This window comes from Temnothorax nylanderi, unplaced genomic scaffold, assembly GCF_030848795.1.
Source record: "Temnothorax nylanderi isolate EJ_2023f unplaced genomic scaffold, tnyl_v1.0 TNYL_tig0007_pilon, whole genome shotgun sequence".
Lineage (NCBI taxonomy): Eukaryota > Metazoa > Arthropoda > Insecta > Hymenoptera > Formicidae > Temnothorax > Temnothorax nylanderi.
In genome coordinates this window covers 988,448-1,014,547 of record NW_027249069.1, presented here as the reverse complement: position 1 = coordinate 1,014,547, position 26,100 = coordinate 988,448, and the positions used below count along the sequence as shown (strand labels likewise).

At 43.8% G+C, this 26,100-nt stretch overlaps 1 protein-coding gene across 5 annotated transcripts in view; it reads left to right on the top strand.

Annotated features, from left to right (window-relative positions):
* Window positions 1-26,100, top strand: part of LOC139780307 (uncharacterized) — a 258,523-nt gene that overhangs the window by 181,796 nt on the left and 50,627 nt on the right. For 2 of the 5 annotated variants that reach the window (XM_071718928.1, XM_071718954.1), the window contains one exon: window positions 21,810-22,365. The exons of 2 other annotated variants lie outside the window; for them this stretch is intronic. In XM_071718928.1, the coding sequence (XP_071575029.1) occupies window positions 21,810-21,955 (146 nt within the window). In that variant the 3' untranslated portion in view covers window positions 21,956-22,365. Of the gene's footprint in view, window positions 1-14,299; window positions 14,526-21,809; window positions 22,366-26,100 lie in introns of those variants that run through there. One more of the 5 variants, XR_011720206.1, reaches the window with a different exon arrangement.

Here is a 26,100-nt window from a genome sequence, read left to right as displayed (position 1 = left end):
ATGAGTGACGCGAGCAGAGAACGCTGAATGCGAGCTGCGAGCGGATCGCTCGGAAACGTTTGTAATATCAATTAATCTTTCTCTAACACGTCGCCATTCCGGCTTCTGGAAGTCTCATCGAGCGAGGGAATCATGTTTTAATGCATGATTGCATTTGTATGCATAGATTTCAACTTTTCCATACGTAGATCCAGTAGATCTTCGATAGAGTTTCTGTCTCTTTATATGTATATCTCGCTTGTATATAGAATTATTAGTTGTATAATAATTTAGCTTCAACTCGATTTGCCTTCCGACCGTTCATTGTTCTCTTTATATGTATATAGCCGTACCGTACAGTCGAAATAAGGGAAAGCGCTTCATTCAAATCGACGCCGTACACAATGATTTAATTAATTGACGTCATCAGCGACAGAAGGTTCAATTTGTAGAACAATCGCGGGCGTCATGAGCGAACAATAACGGCGCCGGCAGACGGACGATCGCGACGCCGTTCATATCTCCATTACTTAAAATAAATCAATATTTTCAATATCCCTAAATGGAGGTCTCCTTTATACGCGTCTTTCTGCTCTGTCGTCGCGCTATGCCCGCGGCGCGGCGCGGCGTGGCACTCTCTATCTGTCTCCGTTTTACGCTCCTCGCTCGCCTCTTTTCCCCTCCTTTCTTCTCTCCCATAATGGCGAGCGTGCATATCATTGTCGATGGGGAGAACGGGAACCGTGAAAACGCCGAATATGCGGTCTGACAATAAAAGATGTTAGCGACGGAACCTGAGCACCCCCTCGCTCTTCGAAGATCGCTCGGCGGTAACCCCCAAAATTCGAATGCGGCCGGGCAATTTCGCAAATGGGGATTGCCGATACATCCGAAGTGAGAGCGTCGTAAATAATCCGTGGGGTGATCCGTTCCGAAAGTCAAGCCTATTGTCAACTATCGATTGCAACACAATGTATGCGCGCGACGCTCTGCGCATCATTTTGACAGCGATAACAGTACATTTTAATTTTAATATTTAAATATATATACGTTTTACATTTATTATATTTGTTTTTGTACAGCACATAAAAATGTATCGCGTTAATATTAAATGAAGAAATTAAAATTATCGAGCAGATGAATCTGAGTAGATATTTAAATTGAAAAGTTAGAGGAGCTCCTAAATCCAATTCTTAATATCTGTGGAAAGAACTACTACAATTTAAGACATTCTTCACGCAGCATTATGAGCAGCAGAAATTTCCTTCCTACTCGAAATTCACAACAATCAGTGTGGACGTGCAATTACGTTGTTCGGCTGGCTGTACGAAAAATCGAGCCCGGCGAATTAATAACGCGAGATTTAATAAAAACGCGGCCCTAATATCAAAGCATTGCGGTATAATTGAGTCGAGAGTTTTTACCCCGGGAGCACAAATTACCCGCTAAACTCGCGTCAAACGTCTTGGCGCGCCCCGGTAGCGCCGGCTCTCGCTTTTAGCAGTCGCTGCGGCGCGCGAGAAGTCGTTGACGAGCAGCGGAGTGGCCGTGGTGGAAAGAGCGCGAGCGGCGAGGGTAGGGAAATTAAAGGCAATGACAAATTCACGTCGTGCAGATAATTGGAATAAATAAAGGAATAATAGAGAGAAAGAGAAAGAGAGAGAGAGAGAGAGAGAGGGGAAGAGGTATGAGGGGGAAAAAGTGGGTGGCTGGCCTCGGGGTGGACGATGGCGGCGGGAGAGAGGGAGGAGGAGCGGGTACAACCCCTTGACATCTGTAATTAAATGAAAACAAAAAGAAAGTAATCGTACGCTCTCGAGGGTCGAGTCAAGGCAGTGAAATGAGAGAATCTGATAGGGAAGCGAGACAATGCCCTCTTGCCAGCCTGAGAATGAAATGTCACCGACCGGATACGGACCAGCGATTCGTCTGGATCGCCGTTCTTCCGCACCGTCTTTATATACCGGCGTTTTCTCTCGTTCGCGGCGTAAGTAAGTGATCTTTATCGTTTTCGAATAGAGAGAGCAACGCACCGTTATTCTATTTTTTCTTTCGAGAAAATTTTTTATAGATTACTTAAAAAATAAAAAAAAAGGTACATTAGATACATCAGCTCGAAGTATTATTGAAGAATAATAATCCGAATCCAATTTTCGTCTGTTTCGTGTTGGTATCGACTGTCGATTTCAAATGATGCCGGAATGCTGTTCTATTTTTTTTCTTTGTCATCAGTACATCAGGGAAAAAGAGATTGCAGTCTCGCGTATCCATTCTACTCAATCCGTCGCTTTAGAGCGCAGAGACCACACGGTGGTCGACGTGCTACTGACAGTGAAGTATCGCTTCGAAATCGTCTTGGGCACCCTCGGTCTTAATACGCGGGGTTGTGTCCCTGCGCGCCGACATCGGGAAGCGTTACTGAAGACATTACAAAACGATCTCTGGGCGGTATCGACGTCCGACGCCGAGCAATATGCCATCAAATCCCCGTAACCATCAATATCTTTTCGTTCTCGACGGAGAAAATCGTGCGGCTCGATTTCCACTCTTCTCGCAGCCCTTCCCGCCGCCCTCCGCTCACCCCTTCGAAGCACTGAAATGTTTTACATTGCAAAATCAATGCCGATATCACCCTCTGTTCAGTCCCCTTTCTACTGCGCGTAGGACATTCTCCTACAGCCTCTTCCGGTAAATCGCACGATTATTGAAAATGCATTTTGATATTTCTATCGCGGGGAGCGAGAACGAGACACGCGCTCAGTACAACGTTCATGTATCATTGTGTAATCTTCCGCGAAGTGATTTTGCATTTTTGCATCCCATATTAAGAATTAAAACTGTGGTAAAATGCATGTTGAATATAGACTTTATACAAAACCAAATCGGTATTCAGTTATGGATAGTTCAGTGTGAAAAATGTCATTATTAACTTGTCACATATCAAGTAATCTCGTAACTTTAAGTTATTCTGAAAATTTGGTTGCAATAAATACATTTGACTATACTAATTACATTTGATTATAACCATAGTGTTTAGTCACAAATGCATTTACGTACGAACGAACGAGCCGAAGAAAACTGAACGTATTGCTTGATGAATCCAAGGAAGTCTCAAAGAAAACACGAGATCTTTTTTTTTTACTGGAACCTCCGATAAAGAAACGAGAATAATTCGAACGGCGGGTAGAGATAGATACATTATGCACCGTCCAATCTCGCGGGTGATTTCCCTCCAATCGGAAGAGGGCAATCAGCCCTGTTTAAATACTCAACGGTGAGCTCGAGAGCGCCAATAAAAACTCACTTCGCGGATTGGGTAATAAAGCTCCAATCAACGGCTTAATTATTCGATTACGGCCGAGGGCAGGCAGGTGGAACGGTGGGCAGATCGGCGGCGAAAAGAACCGACGGGACGAGATTCGCATCGCCGGAATTTCCGGGCTTATGGAATCGAAGATAATTAGAAATAAATAGTAACGAATCAGTTTCGGTCTCCCTCCTAGATGGGTAACTGGGTCTTATTGCTTTAATTAAAACGAGGGATGGAACGGGCTGACTTCTCTCCGCGCATAAGACTCCACGATGGAAGTCTTACCTCGGCGCGCGCGCCCGTCCATTTCCGTTTCTTCTGCTTCTACTTCTTCTGATAGGATTGAGAGGTACTTCGAGCGTAAATTGGAAACTACGGCGGCAACGGACCGAGGCGAGTCCCCTCTTGATTGAGACAAAGTAACGTTAGTTCCTATTTATTAGTTCGCTGTTTTGTTTCGTGAGCTGTATCGGCGTTTCGTCGGTCATCTCTATTAAATCCTCGAGGAATGGATTTGAATTTTTAAGAATCGTAAATTTATAATAATTTGCACAAAGGCATTACCTATGTAGGCACTTGGATAAAGTTTACAGTCAATTCCAATGTTAATTATAATATTGACGATTATTAAAAACTGTTCCTTATATGAATAATATAATAATGTTAATGATAAAAATATATTAATAATATAATAACGTTAATGATAAAAATTATTCCATCGGTAATAATAGAGCAAGATTATTGTTGTTTGCTTTAATACAGATTAATTCCAGATTACATTGGTTATATTAAAACCATGCTTGATATTTAAAAATTAAAAAAGAAGATATATGATTAAAACATGTTTTAATCACGTGAATTTATATTCTTTTTTTTTGTGCGCGATGGAACGTTGATTCCTAATGCGACGTCCGCGCAGATAAATGTACGCCGACGAAAACGAGAAATCATTTGGTTCTCGTGATATTAACACGGGATTTAATGACCGGAGATATCCGACGAGACGGAAAGCGTGGAATATTATCGCGACACGACCGGGAAGACGAATCGCTCTTCGCTGAAACTTTATTAAATCCACGTTCGGCGAGCATGAGCACGATCGCTCGAAGCAGAGCGTTAATACATTCGACAATTTTTATGCTCGTGCTCGCCTGTAGGGGGGAGGACATATTGGCGGCTTTAATGCGACATAAAATTTCACAGCCATGTCGAGCTCGAGCAATATGTATCGGCGCCGCCTATAAATTGAAATACATATTTAATGTACGATAATCACACATCCGCTTATGGTTTCTTCAATGAATATCTTTCTGATATATCCTTTTAATAATATTTTACGTCGAACAAATAATCGCGAAATAACAATAAGCTGCCACATGAGAGAAACAACAATGAGATTTATTTAGATTCACGGGAAGAAACTTAAATTTTCTATTGCAAATAATAAGGAGAAATATCGAAGAGGTAAAAACTGGTCTCCCGTTTTGCAATAATCTAAATTTAACCGAGTGAAACTGATTTTTAATGAAAACTGTAAAACTAGATTTTTATTGCAGTCTACGTGCAGCGCGTCTGAGTGCAAAATATGCGGCCGTGCGTTTTTATCTTGACTGATTCGTTAGCGACAACGTTGAATTTTGCACGTCGCGCACATACATATATGATGACTGAAAGCAACGTCGCAAGGTGAACCAGTCGATGCCAAAAGCTACCCTTCGCGGGGCGCACGATGAAAAGGAAAAAAAGCGCCTAACTCCGTCCACCTCGAGGGATCGAATCGTAGCGGGTCCGGAGCGGAGCCAGCCGCCGCACTCTCCGTTTTATGCTTCGTTCCGTGTTTTTATTTACACCGCATTATTTACTTTCCGTATATCCCGCGAACGAACGCCCGGTATAAAGCGGTTAGAGGAGCCGCAGATATAAGCACACAAGCCGGTTCATTAGAGACATTTGAGCTTCTCGCGAGGAGAGCGGGTGGGGTCTGGGGGTGGTGGCGGCGGCTCTCTCCGGGGTGGTTCAGGGCTGTGAGAGAGAAACGCGGGGTGGCTTCGGGGGGTCGGGACGGAGACGGGGGTGCCGCCTCGCGAGGGTAGTCGGGCGGAGACAGACAAAATCAACAACGAGTAACGGGAACTCCGCGATATTAATCCACTCGTCGAGTTTTCAAACTTCCTACAAAGGCACCGCACCACGTCACCCGCCCTGCCCACCTACGCCGCCCATCCCGTAGCTATTTCCGCGCAACTGCATATTTGTAATGAAACCATAATCAATATTTTATTAGCGCTGGAGCGCGAGAGTGCACGATACGGAATCTAATCTAAGGCGGAGTCTTCTTGCGGAAGTGGTATCGTGGACTTTTGGGAAAAGGATCCACTCATTTCGTATATTTAAGTATTACTTAAATATGACACGTTACTGCTTATAGACATTACGACTGACTTGATATACGTGACGTAAGTTAGTCTGTGTAACGGACTTTGTAGTTTCCTTTGATTGTAGTTCGAGATTGTGCTTTTATCAAATTTATCGCAGTAAAACGTACCCAATAATACTTTATAGTATAATTCTAGTTATTATTGAGTCAGCTCCAACCCGAATGCTTCGCTCTGCATTTCATTGCATTATTATTAATCTGTGAAACGTGATGTTCACTCAAGGAATTTTCTCTAATTAATTAAAAGGATTGCTCATTGTTTCATTACAAATATTGTTTCTACAAATATGTCTGAAATCTATTTTACTGTAATGTTAGTTGTCAGTCGTAACGATGAATAACAGTGGTAATATTATTGTGTGGAATATTTTATAATTTAAAAAAGATTTAATTAAAAATTGACTTGTTATTGAAACTGATACAGTACAAAACATTTCGTATGTGTATAGCGAGTAATTAATAATGCTCGTGCCGATTTATTCTTCGCAATGACTCAAATCGGTCGAACTGCATTATTGTTTTCGAGGAAAAAAAGATAGACGATGTTGCAAGACGGATTCTGTGGCGAGTAGGAGCAATCAATGCTGACGCTATGCGTCGACGGCGTAGGTGAATCGTTAAGCTGTTAAAAGTGTCACTGACTTATGACGATTAGTCACCGGAGCCAATTGACCCGATATGATAGCCCGAGGTATTCTTGTACACGATGGCCCGGTGTCAATTGCGGCACGCGCCAACAATCCATATGCGGACTTCGTGATCCGCTTACGAACGGCCGCGAATTACGTCACCGTCGAATGTGGTTTAATTATCGAGGACGCACGGCCGATCGTAAAGCGTTGTATTTTTAGCCACGATATTATTGGCACGGATCTTCTCCTTATTACGAACGTTACGGACAATAAGGAATGCAAAGTGGCGACCGACCTCTCGTAGGAGGCGACAGAAAAAGACACAGATGCTTTAAATATAGATCACATCCCAGTAACAGCAATTTGCATAGCGTTGACAAATGATTCGAGGGTAATATTAATTTATTGTGTAATTTATATAATCATCACTTCTCGCTCGGATAGTCATTCAGACAATTCCGTTTTTGATAATGGCTCCCGCGATTGTATGTGCAACAAATCGTAGTTAATTAGAGAATTATTTTAACGGCTGCTTGTTTTTGGCGTAAGTTGATAAAGAAATTAACTAATTATACTGGGGTATTATTCGCGTAAAATTTTTTTCGTTGCAAGGAACTGCACATACTAATCATATGAGCGCATACCGCCTTAAAAAAGTCATATTACATATTCGCTCTTCGTATAATTAATTGTGTGCTTGCACGAGATGAAAATTATCATTAACGTAATGTTACTCTTACCAACGGAGAAAAAGGGAGAAAACATTCTGTCGCGTTCGGCGAGGTTTACCGAGGGAAACCGACGAAAAGGTAGGAGGGATGGAAAGAGGGGGACCGAGAGGCATGATTCTCGAATCGAATGCATTAAGATAATTAATTATAAAATCCACGAGAAACGCAGCGGCCGAGAACAGCGGCGCCGGCCAGAGCGCCGCGATGCAAAAATATGGACGCACATCGAGTAGAGTTTCTATTCGTCGCTCCGTCCCCCTTCACCCCGTCGCTGCTTTCATTTACTCAGTTAGCCTCGTTTCAAGAGATACAAATTAGAACGAGAAAATGCAGATTTCAAAATACTTACCGGGGTAAATCGCTCGTGAATTGAGGTAGAATAATACGGGGAAGGTGTCCCGAAAATACCTTGCGACCGCATTATAGGACCCGAATGTGCACGTGGAAATTAACGTTAATTAGTTGCGGCTTGATGACAGAGCCTTTACAGCGTGCGCCGCTATCTGAAAGATTAATGAACGTAGGACGCCCGACTTGTTGTGGAAAAATTACTTTCAGTTATATTCCTCTCGTGACTCAACATGATTGAATCAGAGACAGAAATAGCGATGATCATCGGATTGCCAATTGTATTGGCGGATGTTCATTTAGCCCCGAGTGTCACAGACCGAAGTGTGGTCCGTATTAATAATTTCACACTTTATAGCTGCCATCGCGTAACCAATCAATCAATTTAAACGTTCCGAACGATAAGGAAGAGGAATTTTCTCTTAATTGTAATATTAATTGTTATATATTTAATATATTAGCATAAATAAGTCTTTTAAAGTTATAATGTCTTTTAAAGTGTACATAAATTGTAAATTTATGTATGCAATTTGTACTCGGAGAAATGTTGTGTCTATAATAATATATTTACGATCGAAACGATGCTTCATTCGCGAAAGGCTGTCATTGATTACTTCGGGGCGGAACGTTAATGTTAATCTGAAGGAAATGAACGCGAATGACCTGCAGTTCGTTGCCGGATCGAAAGTCGTCGTCATAGCTCTCGCAGACTCCTTAAGATCCGTTCGCTCGTAAATTTCTCCTCGTTTGCCAAAGGGTTAATGCGTCTGACTGTATCCCAGGAGGAAATCTTGAAATGCAATATTCTACAATATTCACTGACGAGGGAACGAAGGTCGGAGGAGCGGTGGGAGCGGCGGAAAAGACGACGGATGGCGAAAAGGGGGGGACAAGGAGAAGAGGAGTGAGAAAGGGAGAGACTTGGACTTTTACCACGGCTCAATATTGGTACTCCGACAGCGTCTTCCTTCGCTCACTTCCTCTCAATCTTCTTCCCCGTGTTCGTTCCCCGTCTCGCGCCCTCGCACTATTTCTCCCACTCCCTCGGAGGAAGTTACTTGACAACTGTTATTTGCATTTCTATCCTATTGAAGAAAATATCTAATAAAGTTTCGCGAGCGGCGCCATCTTGAGGGAGACCAGCTTCTCTTCGCCCTCCCCCTGTCGTTCCCGGCCAACCCATCAGAATCTGTACTCCAAGTCATATTCTGCGAAGCAATGTCTCGAAAGTACTCCCGTAAGTTCGAATAGTTCGATGGACGTGGTTGCGAACAATGTCACAATGAATAAGATTTGGTCTGAACATATTTCTATATTTCTATATTCTGGCGGAACTTTATTTCAGGTGCTGATCCATCTTTGTTTTTGTCATGCCATTGCTTATTTACTTACTTCCTAGAAAATTAAATCTCACGAAGTAATCGCACATAAATATATACATAAATCTTATGTAATATGTATGTACATACGTGATATTGGCGAGATAGTGAATAGAAATTCACTATCGAATGTCAACAGTTTAGAGATGACGATTTGATCCGAACTGGAATCTTTTCGCGAACGGCATATTGAAGAACTTCGCGTCGTCACATGGATGATTACGGGTATTTCGCTCCCCGCGATAAGTCGTAAATCCGCGGTACGAGTGCTCGTAAAAGGAATCCGAAGTGCGATCCTTACCCTGAATCCCCGCGTAATCACGAACCCTTTAACCGCGGGTAAGCTCATCGCTTCGTCAATTCAGTGGCAAGTATTTGCGTTGCCTATCGTATAGGACATATAGGTAAATTGCGAATTTGTCTTTGAAGACTATGCAAAGTCGAAGAAATATCGATTAGGGTGATTAGGCTAATGAAAAATGTATATCTTATTATTAAGTTTTATTTTCAATCAAATTTTGGAATTAAATTTATTTAAGAATAACTATACTTTTATTGTTAAAGCAATTCTTGAAAAAAATTGTGAAACGACGAGCAAAATATTATTTCTAACAATCAAACTCATCAGCCATGATGATGACTTTCCATTAATTTTTTAAAAGATACAAACGTGATAATGTTCATGTTCGGCATCCGCGCAAGATGAAAAGTTAGCATTTCGAAATAAACGCACAGTACCTTTTCGATATTAGACAGATATTTTTCAAAATATAATGTTGTGGCCTAGTATATTTTCCATTGTGTGAATGTATTTTGATGTTTAATGAAAATCCAAAATTTTGACACAATGATGTTAAAAGTACAGAGTTAGATTAAATCATCGTTTTGAAAAATAAAATATATTTATCCCGCTAAATGACTAGCTTTATTAAGTTTGAACGTGGAAAACAAGTTCCGATTTTTTCATATTCTAAGCTTTTGTAGACGTGAAAATAAAAATTAATATAAAATGTAAAAATACGTATATTATTTTAAAAATGTATATCTTTTTTGGAGAATTTGAGAATGTTAAAGTATTATTATATTATTCACATACAACAAAGAAAAAATTGTATTTTTAATTTTCAAAGTTTTTTTTATGTAAGCATATGCATTTTTTCCAAAAATCCTTTGAATTTTATGCAAGCATGATATTCTTTTCAAAAATCTTGATACATAATATAATTACGCCGAGAGTTATATCGACTGTAGCTACAACTGACAACGTAATGAGATGGCTAGCAGACGACATCAGCGAGAGAGGTTTGTCGGTAGCACAATGCAGCGGCAACGTCTGATTCAGGCGATGTTATGAAATCAGTAAACAGCCGTCTTACGTGCACTTACGTCGAAACTCGTCAGTCACACGTGCATACGTGCGTGTGTATCGGTAGGTGCGTTAGATGTAGATTCCGCAGCGGGGTGGTAAGACACGTTTCTCCATGCGGTGGCATCGCAGGAGGAGGATCGCTCATTCAATACGGGCGTATTGTTCAGGTCTTATCGTAATATCTCATAATTAATATCTCCGCATTGTGGTATGGATGGATAGGCAGGATTCGCTGCCAGACCCAACTGATAGCGAAAGCATTTGTACTCGGCAGCTCTCCATCTCTCGGTCTCTCTCTCTCTCTCTCTCTCTTTCCCAGCTACCCTTGCACGTTCATCCACCTTCTGTCCTCGTCTTTGACGCGACGACCAAAGCTCGGCGTTCACTTCCACCAGGTCCCATGAAAATCTTGTTCTTAGACCGCCAGACGATCCCGAATATCGATAAGCCGTGGATCTTGAGCGGGATAACGGCGGAAGTCTTATAACGAATCAACGAGCGGGTCCCGTGCTCAGAGACGATTGTAATGGCCGCTCTGATGTATCGTCGGAATAAATTAACGACTACTAATTGCGATGATATTCCATTGGCCGCGCTTAATTCCTCGACAATCAAAATACAAACGAAACTTTTCATATTTGAAAAGAATACAGAGAATGCGACATTTCAAATGGAAATCTAATAGCAGTTGGAGTTCGGGCAAAGCATTTCAGCGTTCAGCTAATTATTTAGTACCGTGGTAGCTGAGCACTTACAACACCGTGTTCCGCCAGAATATGTCAAAGCCGCGCGCACGTTTGCCGCTGAGCTAATCAAAATACGTATACGACGGATAGATGTTCTGTGATTTGTCTGGTCCATTGAGACGCCGACCTTCCTTCCCTTGATCCTCAAGGAGTATTTCGCGTAGGACGTAGGGGGACACCGGCCAAGAAACGGCACTAAGGGGCTTTTGAGATCGCCGGACGACGACTCCTGGTGCTCGCGGTCAGAGGGGGAGAGGAGCTCGCTTGTCCAAATGTCGGAATAGACGATAAACAGACGGATAGAAGGCCGTCACAGACGACCGTATCCGCTTGTAAGCTCAATGCTTGGCAGAATTCCTAAGACGCCGCGAGTCCTTCAGCGCGGATATATTCGTATGTGCTCGGTGTAATTGAACGCATACACCACTGCCGGAGCATTCACACGTTGACGCTCCTTGATACGGTAAGCGCGATTGCGTTCGCGCATCTTTTCTTTCGAAACTCAATTTTATCGTAATATGAAATCGGATAGACAATCGTTGAAATCAACGGATTGATAACGATGATTAGAACAGACTTTTTGAACTTTTAGTACTGCCGATTTGTAAAAAGATAATTTTCATGTTTGTTTCTAACATCGTAATGTATACTTAATATAATTATAAATTACATATTGAGCAAAACAAGTATTGAGTACAGGTCAATCGTACCCTCGTTAATACGATTATAAACAAAGATTCAGCGTTAGGTGCGGAATTGCGCAAAATGCAAATCAGCCAGTATAAAATACTGCACACGTTGCAATAAACGGAAATAAAAAATTACAATTTAGCCGAAACGTTATTTAAAAAGTTATTTAATTCCAATGCACATTTTGCTGCGTTCTCGCCTCTGACTTGAATATTTAATTTCTCGCTGAAGAATTAGCGCGATGAGAAGTTGAGAGCAACTCTCGATATTCCCATTTCCTCAGTGGCCACGAGGAGAATAATGCAGGATGGATAAGTCGAAGGACCAAACCAAAACAAGCTGCGCAACAGTTAAGGCAGATCCTGTTTGAATATTGTTACCTTAACGAGGCGCAAGTATTTGCTTTAGAGATGTAATCCAGTGTACCGCTACCGGAATATGAACGGCTTGGCGAATTACAGCGGTGTTTCGATTCTAAATCGACGAAAAGCCTTCGTTAATTGGCTTGGAATTTGCATTCGTTGTTTGAACGTCAACGAGCTGTAAAATTGTACGTTAAAGTTACAAATGGTTAGTTCTGAAGCTATTTTCTCATATTTCTGATATGTAATGGTCAAATTGATAAACCTTTTCAAGACTTCATAATTTGTTATATTAATTTTACCATTCAGTAATCTCAACAGTATAATAGTAACATTTCTCTCAATTTTATTAAAAACAGTCAAGATTAATCAAAATATTGTTATAAAATTGAAAAAAGATAAAACATTTAAGTCTATATAGTCAATACTTATTCGAGTCTAAATTGTCCATAAGTTTCGTAATCTTGACAAAAAGGAAGAAAGACTTCGGCGTGTTTCACGTCAGATTGGTAAAATATCGAGTTTACCGGAAATGGCCACCACTAACAACAAGCGCGATGCGGGAGTCCGTGGCCGCGCGATTCGACTATCTTTCACGGGGCGAAAGGGGTAGAGAGAAGAGGTAGGTTTTCGGGGTACGGGCCGAGGCGAGGAATACGAGAGAAAGGACGATGGAGTTGGGGGTGGCTGGGAAGATAAGGCGAATCAAACCGTAAATAACCGCGGAACGGCGGAAAGGAAAGGGAGCGAGAGGCACGGAGTGGCGTCGAGGGGGGTAGCGAAGGAAGGGCGAGGGTGAGGGGTACGACGCCTCGCCAGCTGCAAAACTCGCCGAGTTTTATAGTTGAATCGCATGACTCCGAATCTCCATACATTCCGCGCCTTCTCCCTTTTGCCGCTCACCCCTCCCCCTCTCGCCGCCGTCCCCCCTGTCTTTCTGTCTTTTTCTACCCTTCGCCCCTGCACTTTCCGCCTTTTTGCTCGAATCATCCCTACTCCCCCTTTTTTCGCTCCCCCCCTCTCTCTGGGTCATATCTATTTTTATATCGCCGTTCCTTTCGCCAAGCCGGCGGCTACCACTCCACCTGCAGATATCTCCACACCGGTAACACCGTGTGCGTATTATGCATATACGAGGCGCGCTGGATGGAACAGAAAGGGGCGATTAATTCCGTATTCCTAGATACTTTCTAACGTCCGCACGCCAGACTCATACCTCATGCCACCGTCGCGGCCTTCACGGTGTTTACGAGCGCCACTTTTCGAGAGGAAGTGGAAAAGAATTGGACGTACGTCCAATATATCTGTGCCGTAGCCTGGAATTATGGTGGCGCTGAATTGAGGTGGAATTTCTCGAAAAAAAACGCGATAGTGTGTTAGGCGGCAATCGAACGATACGAATAATAAAGCGAACTCGCCACTAATTAAAGTGAATGAGCAAAAATTGTTAATTAATTTTTGTTATTGTCCGAGAAAAACAAATAATTTTAAGTAATTTAGAATTTTCTGAAATTTCAAAAAAAATATACTTTGATAGTATATTTTATCATTGAAATCTTTTTCTTTTAAGTCATCTTTGGTTGCGAAATTATTAGCATTAATTAGTATATGTAAAGACGATCTTTCACGACGAAGTGCCATATTTTTATTCGCGGGACTACTTGGCGACTCGGACGTACTCTCTGCAATTTCACGGGGCGCGGAATCGCAGAAGAAGTTTTCTGTGACTCTATGCGTGTAGTATCATACTCGCACATACGTGTGTGTATGTATATGCCTGTGTGCGTATTATGCGACGAGGGTGCAGCCCAGGGTGGCAAGGTGGGCGAAGGTGGCCGTGGGCGGAAAGTGCACGAAGGAGGGTGGAATGCAGGCCGAAGTAGGTACTAATGCCGAAAGTTTTAACGAGTTTGAATGATCGCGGTCGATGTAACCGCAACAATAATAGCAATAGTAATAATCATGCCACTGCTCCGAGGCGGTACCAACTTATCGCGCTGCTCGGTATAAAAGCCTCGCTTGTGTGCGCTTTTGTGTATCTCTCCGAGCGTTCTGGGAAGAACGAAAGGAACGGGGACCGCTTATCAAATTCGTGCTTCGCCGTCAGTAATAGATATGACAATAGAAATTAATGTTGTAAGACTAGTATTATTTTTATTACTATTTTTTCGTAAATATATATTTTTAATATCTGAGAATATGATGGCAAGCGCACGTTTAATATTTCGTTTATATTTTTAAATAATGTATTTAATTAAAACTTATGTTATTGCGGTGGAATAAAAATGTCGGATTTGCTAACGACGGATACGGAAGACTAGATAAGTGCGCATTGGGCAATTAATCTCACGGCGACAGTGCGCCGTTCAGCTTCGTCCGCAACCTCCATCTTCGACGAAGGATTCAAGGGACGACTTTTCTTCGCGTCAGCCAATGACCGATCGCGCAAGTCGCGCCAAATGGAATCCTCTTCGTCTTCGTCGGCACTTTCTTCGGGCCCGGGCAGCGGGATCTGTAACACACGTACGCACCACATACACAGGTATAGACAGGTATCCTGAAAGAACGACCGACTGCTGAGCGGCGGCGCGGAGGCGGGGGACGCGGCAGAAGGTGCCCGCCTCGGCGAGGGCCGACTAAAGGGTGTATGATTGATCGCGCCATGGCATGCCAGATAATGCAATTTTATTTCATTTGATTCCGCGGGGGTAATTGCTATTTTGGCGGGTCTGCCGCGCCGAACGGCCGACGGAGTGATGTATTGGCGTGGCTCTTTCTTCCTCTGCCCACCCCCTCCCTGACTTGCCTCCTCTCTCCCACCGTCTCGCGATATATATTAACTCCAGTCAGGATTATTGCTTCGAGGGTGGAAAAGAGCGGATCGATCACGTGCGAAAGAAGGTGGAGAATCGTCGGCTCGCCGGCTTCCGCCGTCAAAGACCGCGCGGGGTGATAAATTTCGCGTCTTCCTGCCATCTTGTTTTGGAAAGGAGCCTAATCGGCCGTACGATTGATTTAGATCGCCCGATTTACCTCGCTTCGCACCGGCCTCGTGTAATGCTCCATGCGAAATTGGAGAATCGTGATGATTGCGTTATGGCAAACCATGTCTGAATAGAACTTGTTCCGCATATACGCCCTCTCTCGTTTTAATAATAGATTTTACTGAGAATATTGCAATATTTTAAATTAATTTAAATTTCCACGTCAATGAATGCCGCAAAATTTTTATCGAAGCTCACGATTTGTATAGTCCCTCAACTCATAGTAAAAAAAAAGTCAAGCATTGTATATTAATTCGAATTTACTGCGTTTAGCCCAAAAGAGTTATGGCTGAATGAAGGAGTGCGTTAAATACACGCATTTGCGGAAGTTTGTTGCTAATCGCATGAACAAAGCGTCATCTTCAAAATCCTGAGCGCTCTACGCGACGATGTAACCGAAGCTTACGTCGCAATAAATTCAAAATAATATCCAAAGGCAACGCTACGTGGAATAGTACGCGGCGGCAACTCAGCGACGTGTTTCTATTTGACGTCGCGGTGCCGCGGGTGCATGGCGTCGCCGCGCAGTTGGTTAGCGTTAATTGTAATGCTTTTTGGTCCATACGCGATTACACGATGAAATAATCCCTCATTTATGAGTTAAGTGGTCTGTGGAACTCAACGGCGCTTCTGATGAAATGCTCACGGCGAGTGCACCGCTGGTTCTGAGGAGGATCGTTGAGGAAAGAGAAGAAGAGAGATAGAGAGAGAGGGGGGAAAGGCAGAAATACACGCCGGAGAGAGGACGTGAGAGTGAGAGGAGAAAAGGGTGGCCGGCGGGCGGATGGAGGTCAGGGGGTAGGTAACTGCGCCACCAACCACGCGACCCTACGGCGATATGGTCCTTTGCTCGCATTATAATTATGTTCCGCCGTCCGTAAAATTGCAAATAATTAAGATTTGGTCGATGTGAGAGCGCGAAACGTAATAATGTCGTGCGGGTTGTTTCGCTGCGCTTCGCGGCTGCGGAGGGAGAACGATTGTGAGTTACCGAGGTCTTTCTTGCTCATTCAGACGTAATAAACATTTGCTTGAACAGCAATATTTGACTATCGGGAAACAACGAAAATGAGGGAGCTTTTTATCAAAGTAGTTTTTATTAGGCTAGCAAGAGTCATCTTCTTTTAATTTTATACAGTTAATTAAATCGCGCATCTAAATTTCGCTGATGACTCGAAGCGATCTCTCGACAACACTCGCAACACAATGATATATCGGTAATTAGGACGCAAAGTTAATAGGCGAAATTACTCGCTCGAGTCAAAGCCAGCGCGGTGATCTCGCATCACCGAGCAGAAATTACAAACCCTCACCGCGTTCGCGTTGCCGGTCTGCTTCTTGGTTGTCGGTATAACCACTGCGACAAAGACCGCTATTACCCAGCAATTTGGGATCATCCGCGAGAGACATCAGAAGAACCAAAAATATACTTAGTTATCGTATACAAATAAATCCGCCCTCGTTCTCGAGGCCATTTTGGGGAGGTACGCACAAATCCGTGCACTCTTGCGTGAAAAAGGGTGGAACGAGAAACAAGCTTGGTGCATTGGGAAAGAAAGGGGTTTCGAGTTTACATTTTGAGTTTACATTTCAAAGCATACTTGTAATTGTTAAATGGCGGAGATAATTTTTAGACCACGCAAAAAGCATATGAGTTATGTACTCTCGTGATGATAATTTAATCGATCGTTGGCGAAATAATTTCTTTTATGCTAGAAAGTATTTAAGTACGTGTTATACTCATTATATTGTTGTATAATTATATATACGGTAGCATTACCACACGAAAAAATTTGAATACTTTGTGCCAACAAATAATTATTTCGTGAACGCAAAGGCTGCTATGCGAGCTTGCTTCAAAGTGATAAGAACCGAATTAAAGTTACATACAAATTAGCCCGATAATGCGCACGTGAAGCAACGCGTTCTCGCAACATTCGTCGATGCCGAAGCATGTTGAGGGTGAAAGCCTACCCTCTACATTCCGCTATGGTAACTTTTTTTCCAACCTTCCTCCTTCCTTTGACCTCCCCCCGCTGTGCTTTCCTTCTCTCTTTTCTCTCGAAGCGTAAGATCGTCCTGCGCAAATTGGCCGTGGCTTTTTTAATTTACACTCGCTCTGTGCTGCAACTGCTTCGTTCCTCTGTGCTGCGACAAGTCGATGGGTGGTGGGTTAACCCATTTGCCGGCCATCTTGCATATATATATACGCCGAGTTTTGTGATATTTCTTAATTAAATATAGCCTCAAGTTAAAAATGAAATTAAATAGAAGGCAGTGTTTTTTTGCCGGCTCGGCCGGCCACGTATCTCGCTTCCACCCCCGACGAGCGAAGCCCTTCCTACCCTGACTGTTCCTCGGCTCGACAATGGCGAATAAGGTTACCCAGTCGCTTCGCAGCTTCGACCAACCCTCTCTCTCTCTTTCTGTGGACCACCCGTTATACATATTTCACGTCGAAATAATTAAACGCCGCTGGACCGCGAGTCGACTCGCCCTAAGGTCGAGTGGAGCCGAGTCGCGATTATTAATTAGGTCGTAGCTACCTCGCCGACCTCGACTCTCGATTTTCTGATAAGGTTGACTGACCATTGGCCTCGGATGAATAATACGTTAAGCTTCCTATAAAGTTAAAAATTACACCCTTCGCATATTTATCAAAATTTACACAAATTTACTTATTTTCTTTTTTAAATATATTTTATTTGTAAATGTTTACAAAAAACCTATTACTTAAAGCATTATTAATATAAAATTTTTATATTTAATTGTTAATTAATTATATTATAGATTTGGAATGTACTAAAAATGATAAATTTAATTGCGACTATTTTTCTAATTACAAAAATTATTCATAACATTGTGTACCGCAGATCTGTCGCTATATAGAGAATTTATCTTACAATGAAACGGTTCTAACAAGCCATGTGCGATCGCCGGCGAAATCCTGCATCCTCGGCCGTCTTGGTAATTTGTGCGCCAATTTGGGGGGAGCCCTGACGCTCGCGTAACGCTAATTCTCGGAGATACTGTCAACCCGACGGCGATTATCAATTGCCTTGTCAATTACACCCCGTCCAGGGGACGACGCGCACATGCTGGTAGACCGTGCCGTCGCTGATCCTCCACCCTCTTCTTCCTCCACCGACTCTCGGCCGAATCTCGAGCCCGGCCTGATCGCAACGAGTTATTTAATTACCACGATCTATCACCAGGTGTCAGCTTCCAGTCTATAATGCATGATCGATCGTAGCCCGAGCTCTCCTCCTTCAACCCTTTGCTCCCGCGCTTCGGAAAACGCATGTATGTGTGTGAGGATTCATGCGCGTGAGTGTAATAGCCGATGTATACGAGATTTGTAAGATAGGTTTTGCAGTTCCTTTTGTTCCTATATTTCTACTTACAATACCATGATTTAAATAATTTATAAAGATTATTGATAATCCAAGCGAGACCTGTGTAACAAGAATCCTTCCAAGCTGAAGAATTTCCATGATGCGAAATATCCAGAATGTCGACGATGAAGGGGAGAAGCGAAGGGGAGAATCCGCATAATCCGTAAAAATTATAAAAATATTTTTATAAAAACATGAGAAGGAAGCTTGCGCCCCCTTGTATACGTCGCATTCGTCTCCAGACTGTGTTTCACCTATTTATCAAACCAAAAGTCCGACTTATTCCACGCACGTATCGCCCAGCGAAAATGCGTGCCCTGCGAAAATGCGTTCAACGCGTGGTGGGTTCTACTTAATCCTAATTATCTCGTGTAAATCTTAATTCCTCCGTCCCGGCAAGTCGTTACTTGCGCAAAGCGCCGTTAAACTACGCCCACCGTAAACACCGCGCGCCGCCCGGTATTTCGGACGTGAAACTTTTAAACGACGGAAGGGATCGATTAAGGCATAACTTCCATTAAGGTAACTCTCGATTGGGTGCACGGGGAAAGGGGATAGGGATCGGCGAAACGACAGAACTAACCGTGCCCGTCTTTTTCATCGTCATTTTTATCGGCGCGGATAAGACGGCCGGGGCTAATTCGCATTCCCCTTGATGTCTGGCGGAGTTAACGGTTTTAAGGGATGAAACGCGTATAGATCGGAGGTTGGTGGCTGCGAGCGTAGGGACGCGCCCGCGCCGGCGAGAAAAGCGAGGAGATGGTCGAGGCGAGGAGGTGAAGCAAGAAATTGATATAGCATACGAAAATGAATTGCCCCTTTGCCGAAGAATGTTCCACGGCAATCTGCCCTGCGCCTCGCTTTTTATGCTTTTTATGCTCATTTTCAATTTTACTCCCCCGCCTCCCCGTCTTCCGTCTCTCGCTGTGTGTGGGCTCGACGACGCCCCCAGGTTTTCCATAAAACCTTGCGGTATTACAATACCTTGTCAAGCCTCCTGCCGCTGGCACCCTTCGCGTCGATAACTGGATGAATACAAACGGACGTATTATCGGTGTCAAGGCTCGCGTCTCTCTCCTTCGTGAAGAAGACATTTCGCGTGTAAACAGATCGCGTCACGTTACCCGACGTTTAACGAGACATTGATATTTATTGGCGGGCAAAATTTCTTCGATATTTATTACTGCTTTGCGTAAATTTAAAATTGACGAATATTTAATCCAATATATGTCAGCATCGCAATTATTCATCATTTAAATTGAATTAGCATTCCTCAAATTTTTATTCGAGAATTCTTGCGTACTTTTCAAGTATATTGATATTGACATGATAAATAACGAATAAAAATAATAAAAGTATTTTTTCCTAAATGCTTCTAAAAATATAAAATACTTGGCGAATTGTATTAATTATAATAATCAGTGATGTAACGTTAACTTCTCTCGACACTTATATCCTTACTTGGTAAAAACAGAATTTTGTTTTGTTAAAAAATTATTAATATGTTTGGTATTCAAATGTGGATGTCGCGCAAGGATGTCCCTACAATTCCGATTAAAATGTATCCGACGGGCGGAGATAAGGATCCGATCCGAATTTGAAACGACATTCTGGTAGGGTGTCTGGCGCGAGGTAGGGGCCGAAGAAGATAAATTTCAGTCGAGAAGCGGCTCGGAATCAGGAATCTGGCGCGTTTCTCGAGCAATCGTTGCCGACGCGAGATAGGGCCGCGGTTCGTTCTGTTGCTTATTTGTCGCCGGAGAAACGAAACGAGCTGGGGAAATGGCGAGCTGGTTTAAGGGTGCGCGCGCGAGGGGAGTGGGAGGGACTCGTGCTCGAAACCGTGCAAATAACGGTCGCTGACGACGAGGCGCTTCTCTCCGCATCCTCCGCTGCCGGGTGACCCTCGGATCCTTCGTTCGCATCGAATCTCAAACGGGAGGTTCGATGCTCTCGTAGATGCTATCGACTCGCACAACCAGACGAAGGGATTCACGAGGCTTCCGCGATAAGATCGAACAAACGTCAACGTTGCGAGGGGAAAATTAAACGCGAGAGAAACTATCGCCGGATTAACGTGAGCGCGCCGAAAACTCAGAAACGTACAACGCTTGAAAATAAATTTGATGCGATTTCTTTTTAGATTTGCAATGGCAATTCGATGATTGAACCGAACACCGAGTGTACACGATTTTCGTATTGCCTCGTTAACCCGGCAAGGCGTCACTTAGCGACGTACGCACGGTGGATCGGGGACGTTGAACGAAAAAAAAAAGTAAAAAGAAAACGCGAATTCGTATAAATCGTCCGTTGCAACGCGCCACACACGCGTATCTCTTACGTCTGAGCGAACGGCGGAAGAACACAAAGCTAATGCAATTTTGCAATTATACCGTGCTCGCCCGTCCCTTCGCCGCCCCGACACCGCCGAGGGGTGCGGAGGAATGCCCGCGATACGCGTCGTCCTTTCCTACCCCTCGGCCTTCCTCCTCGCGAACAACGCGAGAATATTTAAATTTCGTTTCGTTTCCGCGTCGTTATTCTTTCATCCGTGCCGCCGCGGCGCTCCGCTCGTGATTAATTGGCGAATCCAATCGCCGAGCGTGGAATGTACGCTTTTCGCTTTGTCGCTAACTTGGCGGGCACAAGACGCATCCTACTTATTCGCCGTTGTGTGTGAAATATGATTGCTCTCCTAATATTAGTATGGTCGTCACGTTCTTTTTATTTCTCTTTTTTACCACGCCCGTGGTCGAATTTTTCCATCATTATCAATCGCAGAAATTTATTACGGCGTTCCCTGTGCCCGCGGCTGTCCATTCTTTTTTGAGTGTCCTCCTTCTCGCTCGGTGATTTTATTTGTTTTCTACGTTCTCGTCACGTTCACCCTAGCGCGTTACCGGGATAATAAACCTCGGTAACGAGTAATAAATCCCACGATTATCATGATATACTGGACACGGCAGAGCGAGATACATCCAGTCCTTTCATCCCCCCATTCGGCCCCGATATTCTCCGGCGGAAACTTTCCGAAGGATACGTAATAATCCATCCCGCACAATTCCGTGTTCTCGTACTCCGAAAAGGCTCACCCTGCACGATGGAAAAAGCGACGGAGGGGGGAGGAGGCAGGAGGGACTTGGCGCGCTCGCGTTGCTGTATTAGATTTGCTTTCTAGGACACTTTAATCAGAATGTACCTATGTAAATTTTTGAATACACATCCCTCGTCTCCCGCGATGTTTGTATAGGTCAGGCGAAGGTATTTTCCTGCCGAGAGCGGAGGACCTCCGTTCCGTTGCGACCGCCATTGCCGCAGCCGCCGTCGTCGCCGTCGCCATCGCCGTCGCGTCCCGTGAATTAAAGAATTTGCAATTCTGAATTTCAGGTGATCGCATACATACGCCGTCCGGCTTTATCCCGCCGACGACGGCGACGATCCACGACGCTCGCGAGCATCGACCGCAGCCGCGATATATTCTTTTGGGGCAACTGCAACGTGTGGATATGCGTGATATTTATGTTATACTATAAGTTACATTTTGTATTACTTTCACAGAGTATTCGATATTAGTTATATCTTTGTTTATGCCTTTTTATGGATTTTTTCGGTGGAATCTTTCTTGAGCACTTATGTAAGTAAAGTTAAATGAAGATTTTCTTTTGCGTAATGTACCTACAGAATGGTGTACATACAGTAGTTACGGCTTGGCGATCGCGAAGCTCGTAATTCGTTATTTTTATCGTATTTGCGCATATATCATCGTATTCTATGCGGAGTTGCGTTTCGCAAAAGAATTCGTGAATAATACAAATCCTCGTGAATAGAATTATTATAATGGTCATTATAAATAATAGAGTTTATACCTCTTAAACTAACGTACATAATTATTATTGTGAATCATAAACTATTACATAAATAAAAATAATATGCTTATTCTTTATTGATATTTTTATGATATTTTATGAATAAATATGATACTATACAATGATTTGTTAACCTCAGTGTCTCTTTCTCTCTCAATCCCTCTATTTTTTTCTCTTTTTTACTTAGCAAGATAACGGAGGAGGAAATCATTTCACTCACGTGTAAAAATTCTGACTTAGAGCATGAAACATTAGCTTTACATTGAACATGGCAAACATGGTTCTACAATGTTATTTCTCACATTCGCAAAATAATTACGCATAAATTTGCTTCATTCCCGAATAAAATTCAGATAAATTCCTTCAAACTCGTATAAGGAATTAGCAAACTTTCCGCATAAATATTCAAAAGATTGCTTTAAATATCACCTTGCGTACACATTATTCGAGTACAACGTACGCGCTCGAGGAGAATGGACGTCAATGTGGTGTACCGACTGGTTAGGCACGAATTTCAAGATGAATTCCGACGGACAATTACGACATTTTAATTGCACAATACCCGGGCATAGGGAACGAGAGAGCGGGCTACGAGAGGCGAGCGAAAAGAGAGCGCTCGCGAGAGGGTGGCGAGGCGGAGACGGCGAGAAAGAGGAGAAAGACGGACAGAGGATGCGCCGTGTGTGGAGCGACGGAGGTGGTCGGGGGATGGACGGGCACAAGAAATGACCGACCAAGCGCACACGCGTATAATTATAATAACATTACTTGACAGAGATGGCGGCGAGAGGCGAGCCCGGTCGGCCAGGCTCCGCCGAGCATTGAAATATTATACCTACCAAAGAGAAAATAATTAAAATTCAACCCTTGCGCTCGCTCGCATGCGAGTGCGCGCCCGCATTCGTGTGAGCGCCGGCACAAGCACACACGCACGTACACACCCACATACAACACACACACACACACACACACCAATCCGTGCGCGCCTTCTACGTGGGGTAAACCATCCCCCCCTCCCCTCCTCCGGCGCCGCTACCTCCCTCGCTCGTTCTCCAAGGATGGGGTTTCCCATATTTTTTCCAGCGCCCTAGGTAACAGGTATTCCGGAAACGTTTGTTCGTTACGTACGTGCTTCTGAGCGCCGTTGTAGTAAGTAGAAAAAGCCCCCGGACGTGTACCTTTCAAGTTGGATTATCGGACCGGATGAATGCGCGCATTCACGATCGCGCGGCTTGACTCTGACAGCATTATTGTTGCGAAACATATCCGGTGTCCGCGTGTCGATGCTCTTCTGCGGTAATTGCCCGCGTTACGCGTCTCGCCGGTTTCGGTAATTAAATCGGTTTTAATACGAACTCGCGAAAGTAAAACCCAATCGAGTCCAGATAAAAAGATAACATCAATCACTTGACTCCACAAAATTAAGGATTATCGTACACATTTTATTTTATCGGAATAATGAAATATAAGACATATTTTCACCATCTGGACTGGGATTTCTCCTTTGTGTTGCTCTTGAGACAATGGGACTTAACAATGGGGCCAAGTTGATCGCGTCCGGTTGTACAGATCGATTCGATGTAACCGCCGGGAAATAAAGGTCTCGGTCCCGCGAGAAGGCGAGATGGACACGGCCGTTTTAATTGATATTTTAATGGACTCCGCGAAAAAAAGGTCCTTGAAAATCGGCCCCCGAGGCCGTGACAGGATCGCGAGACAAAGGAATTAATGGAAGCCGCAGAGATCCTTCTACTTTAGCACGTCCACAGCAGGAGGACTCCCCCTTCCGTTTTCACGGCTATCAATAGCGTCGCCGAGAATTTGGGGCCCCGTCAAACGCCGTCGGTTATAATTTATTCAAATTAGCCCGGGGATTATTCATGAAAAAGTTACGACGCGGGGAGGCGAGTCGACGTTCGAACGGCGGACTCGCTCGATAATATCGCTTTATCTCTTTCCTCTACGAGATTAATATAGGTTTATTATACGACGCGGTTTCCTTGTTTTGTGCCATCCCGCGTGATTATTCGTAGATCAGCGTAAAGGTAAAAAGCTATCTACTTAGCCGAGTGATATCCAGGTACTCGCGTTATCTCTCCGATAATATAAATCATTTTGTTAACGCACCGGGAAAATTTAACTTTCATTAACCTAATTACCGTGTAATCACACAATCAACGAATTGTAAAATAAGATTTTTAAATGTAGATCTCTGTCCTTTTAAAGCATTATTCTTACAAGAACAAAAATGAGGTGTGTCGCCATTCGCCAATATATTCATTGAAAAATGATGGTTCGTTTTTTACGCGCGTGAACGTCACCGGGCATTTTGCCTTCTCGCGGAATAATTATTTGCGCTCTTTAAAAGTGCAAAAACAAGAGGCACGCGAGCGCGAGCGAAGAGCACTCGTTGACACGAGGGCGTGCGCAAGGCCGAATCACAGTGGCTCGTAACGGGTCGTACATTATGATTTAATGCTAACACTGTGGTAATGTCGTCAGAGAGACTCCTGCGTATAAATAATTCGCGTGTCCGGGCGCCCAACCCCGAGGACCACGGAGTCCGGGGTAGACGAGGGTGCAGAAAGAGCAAGCGGAGACGGAGGGAAGGAGCTGTGGGCGGGGGCGGGGGGGGGCGGCGAGTTTTTAATGCGGCATCTCTAGGGGCGACGAGGATTACCAAGGTTAAAAAGGAAGTTTTTAATAATTTTTCATTTTCTCTATATTTATTATCGCACGTTTCCTAACCGGGGGTGGGAAAATAGGGGAGGGTAGGGAGTTTTGTTTTGTCGGAGACAATGGAGGGTCGGTAACGCCGGACCGTCTACCGTCGCGGGGGGTGATAGGGAGGTGGGGTAAGGGATGGGATTTCACGATTGTCAGTTGTCGTTGTAAAATTTTAATTCGCCCTCTCCCGTTTCCTTTTTTCATAGCCACTTTCTCTCTCTCCTCTCTCTTTCCCGTTCCTCTTCCGATCTTAGCGCGTAAAAGCCATCGCGCGATCCCTCCATCCTAATTCACAACGCAAAGTCATTTTTACAACGGCACGCCGGATGCTCGCGGAGATGTAGTGCCTTTCACGCGTACCGCTTCTCGTTCATTTGCCCTGCATGCTGTTGTTCGAAGTTTCGCGTTGCGAAATCTCGCGCGCGCGCTCGTTTTTCACCACTTCTGTTTACATCGTGTTCTTCTTCGTCACTTTTTTTCCATATATGCATACTAACCCTTTACGGTTTGCGCATAGAGAAGGTGTTTACAAAGGAAAGAGAGATCAAGGAAATTGGATAACATTTTTGTGTTTCGAGATATCGATATCTACACTCATTAACTATATCAAATGACAATAAATAACAATTAATTTTTGAGAGACAAACTAGAGAATAATCGCGTTTGCCAATCAATTTGATCGAAGAGGACGGAAAAACGCTTGACGCGAGACATTTGCGACATTCCGTGAGAGGACGCGACGTAAGGGGATGCAGGACGCCGGAAATTCGTCTGTGCTAATTTGTCGCGAAGATCGTGGAATTGAAGTTGGCGCGGAGTCTCTTCTATTGGCTCGGAACATTCCACCATGCGCCTTCCTCGCCCTTCTCTCCTTCTTCCGACTACCCTTCCTCCGCTCTCTCTTCACGATACGAAGCGTCCTATCGCATTTTCTGTGCAAGCACTGTTCCGAATTACGAAAGTCGGAAACCTTAACGACATAAAGAAAGAAAAAGAGAGAGAGAAAAATTGAACAACGATTGAAGGCCACGGGAAAATCTCTTGTTATTATTCTGTTTTTATTAATATTTTAAAGCGATAGCTCT